The 8375-nt window shown below is 42.4% G+C and overlaps 1 protein-coding gene across 2 annotated transcripts; it reads right to left on the minus strand.

Annotated features, from left to right (window-relative positions):
- Positions 1-920: 920 nt before the first annotated feature.
- Positions 921-8124, minus strand: LOC128715336 (calcitonin gene-related peptide type 1 receptor). 2 transcript variants are annotated; one of them, XM_053810218.1, is made up of 10 exons: positions 8022-8124; positions 7382-7492; positions 7159-7265; positions 6946-7037; positions 5922-6048; positions 5610-5836; positions 4741-4914; positions 3171-3294; positions 2880-3002; positions 921-1058 (listed from the first exon to the last, which is right to left on the minus strand). In XM_053810218.1, the coding sequence occupies exons 1-10, from the start codon at positions 8122-8124 to the stop codon at positions 999-1001; spliced, it is 1248 nt and encodes a 415-aa protein (XP_053666193.1). In that variant the 3' UTR covers positions 921-998. The 2 variants fall into 2 exon arrangements, with proteins under 2 accessions (XP_053666193.1, XP_053666194.1); XM_053810219.1 differs by having other exon boundaries at positions 999-1043.
- Positions 8125-8375: the final 251 nt, after the last annotated feature.

Genomic DNA, 8375 nt, shown 5'->3' on the forward strand with positions numbered 1-8375 from the left:
TGTGGTTTTTGGCATTTTAGCAAGTTTGCACATCGTTTTAGATTTGTTTCTTCATATATTCAATTCACAGAAGCAAATGACACAGTCATTAATAAAGGATCCAGCATGTGTCCTCGTTTGAATTACACCCCTTTTGTTCTTATCGCTAACTGCGTAACATTTGATAATTATCTATTCGTTATTATTACCGTGCATTAAAAGTACATACTTATTTTCATCTGAACAGTGTCGGACATTAAAGCGTTCGTGCTTTACGGTTTCCGATTAAATCAACACATGTGTACAGCGACATACAAGAGAAAGCAATTGCAATATCTACATGCAGACCCAGCGTATAGCGTTAATGGGACAGAGGAACAGTTTTGTTTGTTTTTATTACAAAAAATATGTATAAAATCGTTTTCCTTAACCTTCAATCGCATCATTTTGCAAACGATCGCAATATCAGCGGATAGATTTTTGGCCGTTATGTATAGTTTCACACAGGTAACTTAATTCTACACAGATAGGATCGTTTTAAAGCTAACGAATTTCCGATTGCCACCTGTTTAAAGGATCTCATCCGCGGGTGCCACAGTGTCGTCGGGAAAATCTGTTTCCATCGTCGCATGAAACCCGTTGATCGAGGGCGGTTGTTGTCGGTGGGTGTGACCGTTTCGTGTGGTTGCTCCGACGAACGACGGCTTTCCATCCGTCAGCGGACGCAGAACAGCTACCGGTTCCGGCCGGAAATGTACCCTTTGAACTGTCGCGGTTGGTGCCGTATCGGTGGTGGTGTTGAGGTCGTTCGTAGTGTTGCCATTTGTTGTGCCGTTCGGTTGCGGATCGATGGCCGAGGAACATGGGTCGCGTACGTTATCGGTTGGCCGTGGGATTGTGCTGGCCATCGGTTCCGACAGCTCGGACGAGGCAGACAGAAGCAGCGAGCGCTTCCGGGTGCGGTTGGAGAATGGTTTACGGGCGGATTTGGTTGGGCCGCGGTCGGTGTACTCGTTTAGTCAAACTTTCTCCTCACCGGGCACTGGTGGACCGCAACGGACGAACTGCAAGGTGACCGGCTGTGATTAGAATTTGGGGATTTATTTTACACATCGGACAGTACAGACATTAATACACACGACGAGAGAGATAGAAAGAGAAAGAGAGAGAAAGAGAAAAAACAATGACAAAAGAAGAGAGAGAGAGAGCGAGAGAGAGAAAGTGGAGTGATGAAGACAACAGCAAACGGTGTGTGCGAGCGGCAAAAATTGGACAGTGAAAGGAAGGTAACAAACAAGGAGCCAACCACCAGATCGAGTAGGTAATGGAAAAAAGTTAGAAAAAGAAACATGTGAAAACTCAGCACAGTTTGTAATATCTGCTTTCATCCTACGTGAGAGACGAACAAGAAAATGTAACACATAATGGAGGTATATTAATAAATAAATACACGAATAAATAGAAAACAACATGTAAAAGGAGAACATAGGATTTCAATACTGTTATCAAATTGTATGCAGAAAATTAAAGAAAAAACGAAACAAAAACGCATGCACACAAACGTGCACAACAAAGAACAAACAAATTTAATTATGAAAGTTTAAATTGAGTTATAACAAATAACATGAAAATCTGCTGGATAGGACACATACATTGGGAATAAAGGATAACAAATCAAACAAAGTGCTTTGAATACAAAAATGAAACAATTTAATTCAATGCATTGAAGGATTTTTTTTCATAACAAAATGGAAACAAGGATAGAGAGACTAAGAAAAAGTTGCTATTTCATGAGACAATAAAATATGAACGCTGGTTTGCATTGTGTGGGGATTTGTTTGGATTTGTTTTATTTTTTTCTTGTTTGTTTGTTTGTTTGTTTTATAATGAATGTTCATTGAACGAAAAAAAACAAACACAGGAGAAAACAGGACAGGTCAATTGTTGGTTTGGTCACTTATAGTGGAATGAAAACAAAGATACTTGCATTCAATTTTTTTTAAAAACTCGTCTCAGATATAGCGTAGGACTGAAAGTATAGGACGAAAGAAGAAAAAAGAGAAGAAAAGTGGGAGAAAGAGAGAGAGAGTGTGTGTGTGACAGAGAGCGATACCATTTTGAAAGGAAAATTATACAACAATCGGAGATGGTGGAACTAGGGATGAGGAAGGTTACCGATGGGGCCAGTAGAAGCAGGGGAGTAGGAGCGTGGTGTAGCGTTCTTGTTCAAGCCATTCCAACCTTTAAGCAAAGGTAACGATGTAAGCGATAAAGTGAACGTAGTGAGAGCCTCACGTTATTTATCGTCTCTAATCCCTGGTGCACTATCGTTTTCACGGGTGCCTCGTGGTGACTGTACCTGCATGATACGCTCGACCGTAAACGCCATCAGCAGGCGTTAACGGTGGCCACAAGAATAAACACTGGTGGCGCCCAGTTAAGTTTTGATTTAAACGACACCCCGGCTAGACCCGGAAGGTACACCAGCGTATGCGAAAGGGAGTTGCAATGCACTAGGGGGTGGGGTTGTGTAAACTAGTGACTACACCCCGAATGGGTGTCAGGGTTGGGCCATGACCAGAGCATACTATGGCGTGAGATAAGAAGATTTTGCACTAAATAGAAATGCTCTACAGTGGATAATGCGTCGATTTACTGGCTTCACTTTCTTTCTACACTAAATAATGTTCAGTCGAAAAGCATTTCTTTTATGTACAAATTGATTTTTGAACGACAACAAAAAATGTTCCCTTGCTGCGTTTCGTGCATAGGCATCATTCTACCAAAAACTTATTCGTGTGTGATGCTTGTGAGGAAAGCTGTGGTGTGCTATAATAAATAAAAAAAAACGAAACCAAAAAAAATCAAACCGTTCAACAAAGATGCGTTAACGTACTTACGGACACTTGCGTCGCAGTATAGGAGTTGGCGCGGGTACGCAGGAACACGGTGCGCCATTTGCGTTTCACTTGTGCGATCACCTCACCGTTCAGGAAGCAGAACAGTACCGCCACAAACAGACCCTGTTGGATACGTAGTGAACGTTAGCAAAGAATGATGGACGTGCCGGACGGTATAGTGCATCAAAAGCAATTTTTATTTCGAGAGTTCCGTCACGGTTACACTACGCACAATGTCCTTTCGTTTTTTTTTGTTTATTGGGTAGTTTTGTTAGAGCACTTAGCACTTACCTGAAACGAGGAAGTGCAAGCAAGCATAGTTTCGTACGTTCGTTCGTACGGATGGCCATGGCCCGGACGAAACGGTGTAAGTATGTACTGGAGACCGAGCAGTGGCACCAGAAGCAGTGTGGCGCTGTTGAATATTGGAATAGGATGATTATTTTACATGTTACATCTGTTCAGATTTCGTTTTTAGGTTTTAATTTAAGATGGGACAGTACTAATACTAATCATTTAGTACAATTGTACTAAATGTAAAATATATAATGCATGCAGGAAATACAGAAAGGCTAAGGTAAGTTGTTAATATGGTTTATTAACATTAAATATAAATTTCATGATACTTAAAAGTACACGAGACTTTGCTACAAGATCCTTTCGATATTATCTTCAAAAGACCTCTTATGAAGACATCTTGAAGTCTCTTGAGAATGTCTGATAAATATGCCTTTATAAAGCCATTGTTAGAATTTTGATCTGTATCAAACCGTTGTAGTAAGGTTGGGCGAGTCAAATAGAGCTAATGAGTAGGCCAGCCACAAACATATGCTGTGCCATCTGACGTAAGTTGTAAAGTACCTAAGAAGCAAAACCCGAACTCTATGAGGCGAATGTTAACCTCCAGATGTTCAAGGAGACAGCGCAGTCGTACAGCATAACCTGTTAGGCATTTGCTTGATATTTATCAAATTATGAAAGCATATGAAAGTACTGAGGAATTGGCAGTACGCAGAGTTTGTACTATATTTCAGGGAGATCGGTTCTCCAAAAGTATTGGACTTCCGGAGAAGATTGCAGCACCGTAATCACCACCTCGGTTTGAGGCCGAATGCTAACTTCTGTTCTATACAACCTAATTGAATAAACTGCTTTGCTAGCTTGAATATACTAATAAATAATTGAACTACAACGAATGAAGACTGAAACAGCCATATCGAATCATTGTTGTCTTAATATCAATAAAAAAATTACACACATAGCCACAAATTTTCTTAAGCCTGTTCTCGTCCACAAAACTGTATGTATGGTATGTATTGCTATGCTTTTCAAAATGAGATAAATTATTTTAAACATCTAAAATCTCTCCTTGGTTTATCATAAAAAGAGATGTAAGAGTTTTTAAGCAACTGGTTTGGACGTAACAAGCAAAAATCTTGTGTTTCAAATAAAAAAGGTTACTGTTTCTAATTAGTTTGCAGATGACAACTTTCTATCCAACCGCACCCCCTTCTGTAAACAGTCAAAACTTTCTTTTATTGTTCTTAGTCAACATTATTAATCCTCCCAAATCGTATCGGTAGTTGTACAGGTAATCCTTTGCCCTTTGGGCGGAGGATTTTCATTACTGAACACACTCATGTGTGAGTATGACACAGTTTTTTCATGTAAGTAACTTCATAAAACCCAAACTCTGGAACTCATTTCGTTCAATGCAAAATAGTAACAAAAAGTTCATGCAAACCAGCAGGATGTGTCGTACAGGTTGGAGAACGAATTCCCGGAAGGAGAAGCATAAATAACGCACGAAATACAGTGTAGCCCTTCGGCACCGAATACGTTCAGTACAGGCCGTACTTACCGGAAGGCTTGTAGAATCGTTCTCGAAGGACCGGCACCCTGTGGACCGGCCGGTGCTTTTAGCTTCAGCAGCAACACCCGCATGATGTTGAACAGGAACACCAGATTCAGCAGCATCGAAATGCAGACCGGGCCGACGAACACCTTGTTGAAGGAACTATCGTTCATCCAGCACCTGGACGGGGAAAAGAAACGAAAATCGGAAACAGAAAAAAAATAAGTGAAACGTTTCAAACAGAACCGAGATTAGAGGTTAAGGGCTTTTGTTTTCGAGCGAATGAATAAATGAATGCCATGCGAAACTATGTGAAGTAACAGGAGTGTACGCCTCCGATGCCAGTTTGCCCCGTCGGCGTTGTAGTTTGTTCTAGTAGCAAAAACACAGAAGGATGTTGTACGGTTGTTGCTGTGTGGAAAGTTACCGGATGTAGTTAAATATGTGAAAAAATATGTTTATGCTTGTTAAAAAAATCCAACTTCGTCCTTATGATACATGGTGCATGGTCTTTATGGAATATGGTAAACAGTAAAACGATTTAAGAAAAGCTAAAAATTTAATTGTTGTGCTATCGTATGTGTGTTCGCTACCAGTGGCAACTATCGTAACTATCAGCATACATAATGGAATGGAATGGAAGCGAAGCGTCGATGCAAATATGATTGCAAATATAACTCTTAATTGGATCATCAATCGCAAACGCATCAACGTTTCACCTGGTCGCCACCAGCCGAAGCGAACCATCGAACCGATTGACGTTTATGATGGCCACCCCGAGCACCCATTATACGGAATGAGTTTTTATTTATTCAATATACACATACAGAGAGCGAATAAGTGAAAGAGAAAGAGAGAGGTTTCGCCCCACTTACTCTATTGTGTCGTTCGGTGGGCTAACGTAGCCTCGCAGGAACCCGTACAGGACGATGAAGATGGCTGGCGAACCCCAGCCAAGCGCCAGCAACCATTTGAGAAGCTTCTTCTCCGACACGAACGCCGACACTAGCACCGTGTGGAGATAGAACCCCTCGCACAGCATCCAGGAGTAGTTGGTCAGGAGGAAATAGTGCAGCACCAGATGCAGCGTAATGCAGCCAGCCTGAATGGTGCAAACGGAAAGGGAAACAGGAGCGGTTGTTAATGGATGCGAGTGAAGTGTTTTGGGCGTTTTGTCCATAGCTTACACCGCTTTCCTGGAGGAGATCAAGATCGGTCAGTATCAGCCGGTACCACAGCAGCCAGAGGGAGTTGTTGCAGGCGAAGGAGACGAACAGGTTCATGTGTAGCGTTATTCGTGCGCATTTCAACGATCTGGAATGACGCGGAAAGCGGATAGAGAGTGAGCTCGTCGAAAGGAGCAGGATTGTAATCAAATAGCACGGTGGGAAGTGTATTATTGAATTTCGCTCTTTCTCTTCCAAGGATCGTTCGTCTGGTGGGATGTTTTGTAAGGGTGGACAGTACATCGTAACCATACCTGCCACGCTGATAAAAACATTAATCGTGATCCTAGACGGTGGGATTAAAGCGACCACCTGGCGGAATCTGGCTCGCTTAATGTGTATTTTAATAAGGATAAGAAGCTTTAGTGACATTATTAAACGGTTGTGTGGATTAAACAGGGATACTGCAGTTGTCACGAATAGAAGTTGCTTCCGTAAGATTTATATCGCTTTGAAAGAAAGTTAGGAATACATCATTTCTTATTTGAGATAATTATTTTTTTCTTGATTTAACAATGACTTTGAACTCAATTTAGAAAAAAAACAACACAAAATAATCAACATTACAAACGAACTACCTTCTTCAATATAAAGGAGAATCTACGTTGAAGAATTCGCTCAAAACGTGGTCCGAATTTCTTTGTCAGACCTTTGCTTGAATGCATAATTTATTTTATTTTTTACGCTTGGCATATATAAACTAACTGATGAATTCTGAAGTAGAATCGTTCTACGTGGAATCGTGAAAATGTTTCCAAATGCATTAAGCACCAACAACTTTGACTAGATAGCGAAACGCTCATAAAGTCTGATAACGTATGGATGGCAGGGTGGTCACGACTGTCCGTTCAACCCCGGTTTATATTCTAACCACGCGGAAACCCAATCACCAGGCCAAGCCCCATTTCTCGGGGTAGAGTAATTTAACCCTAATGAGCATAAACGAAATTCATTAACCCGTCCGAGCGCTGAAATAAGCGCTTACCTAAAGTAGCTTAAAATAGCGAGCGATAGCAGGATAGCTATCAGCGAGATGGCATATCCGGTTTCGTATATTAGGTTCACCTGTTTCCGCCACTGTCGGGTGAGAAGAGAGTGATAGAAAAAGGGAAAGGTTAGGAAAACCCGAGACAGAGAAAAAAACGGTAAAAAAAATGATGACGCTAGAGAAGGTGATCGGTGATGCGCCCTCGCCTACCTCGTAGTCGTCCAGGTTGATGCAGGTTGTGTAGTTGGACCAGCTCTTGTTCGTCTCCGGATGCCGGAACCATTCACCGCTCTCACTGCACACCTTGTGGGCGAATCCTGCGAACGACGGACGTTAACGATGAAAAAAGCATGAAAATGGTGCTCCATTTGTGCGGGTTCGAACGCAACCAGAGCGAAGTGGGAAAATCGATCGTTTGGGGGCTGATACTTACTCGTTGGATCGAAACCTGATATAAAGCTTGGACAGAGGGCGTACGCCGAGGTGCCTGCAGCTGTGTCCGGCCAGCATAACCATCCATCCCATGTCCCGGGGCAGAAGAGTCCTGCAGAATAGACGGGAATAGAGGAATAAGAAAACACAGGCAAGCGACATAAAGACATCAGCGTGAGTACGGTTGACCTCGCCGGAGCAAAGAAATGTTCCTTTTCCTTCTAGACGAACAGACACAACGATCTGGTGGTGCAATCGATAGATCGATGCCAACCAATAATGATTCAACCGTCTAATTAACTGTAAATCCAATCATTATGCACTCTCAGTTGCAGTTTTGCCCACCCATCTGCTCCCTTTTCTGTCGCCCGCTAGTCTTAACATGCATTAGAACCGAATTTTCTTATGCTTCCGTTATGCGTTTTTTGCTGGCGTGCTCGACGCAACCCGCTGCACTGTTCCATCATTAATCAGATAAAGTTTTAATTGGATTTTCACCACGATTCTATCTTTTGTTTGCGTTTCGTTGGTGGTGAGTTTTCCCGCGTTTTCCTTGTGCGGTTTTACACACGCCTCATTCCCTCGGAAGGTACTCGGGAAGTAGGAACAAACACTTCAGCTAGTTACGGACGCACACTCACCCGATATCGCCGTGTCGACGGTTTCGTTCAGCGTCTCCAGACACTCGAGCCGTTTTTGTGCGATAACATCGACCGATGCATCGGTCGTCGTACTGAGCGCCATGTTGTTGCCGTTTGCTGCTGCAAGTTGTGTGTTTTGAGTGAAGTTGGCTTTAGAAAATGTGTCTCAATTTGTAGTGCGTTAAGGATCGGGTGTTGTCACATGCAGTGGCGTAGCAGGATGGGCTGGTTCGTGTACTTGCTCTAGTGAGAGCATATTACAGCGCTAGTTCGCGTGTCAGTACGAAACTGTCATCCTGAAATGAGAACGAGGAGATTGGTTGTGTGTAAATTAGTCTGCTGCCAGGGACAGAA

The sequence above is a fragment of the Anopheles marshallii genome, chromosome 3, assembly GCF_943734725.1.
Source record: "Anopheles marshallii chromosome 3, idAnoMarsDA_429_01, whole genome shotgun sequence".
Classification (NCBI taxonomy): domain Eukaryota; kingdom Metazoa; phylum Arthropoda; class Insecta; order Diptera; family Culicidae; genus Anopheles; species Anopheles marshallii.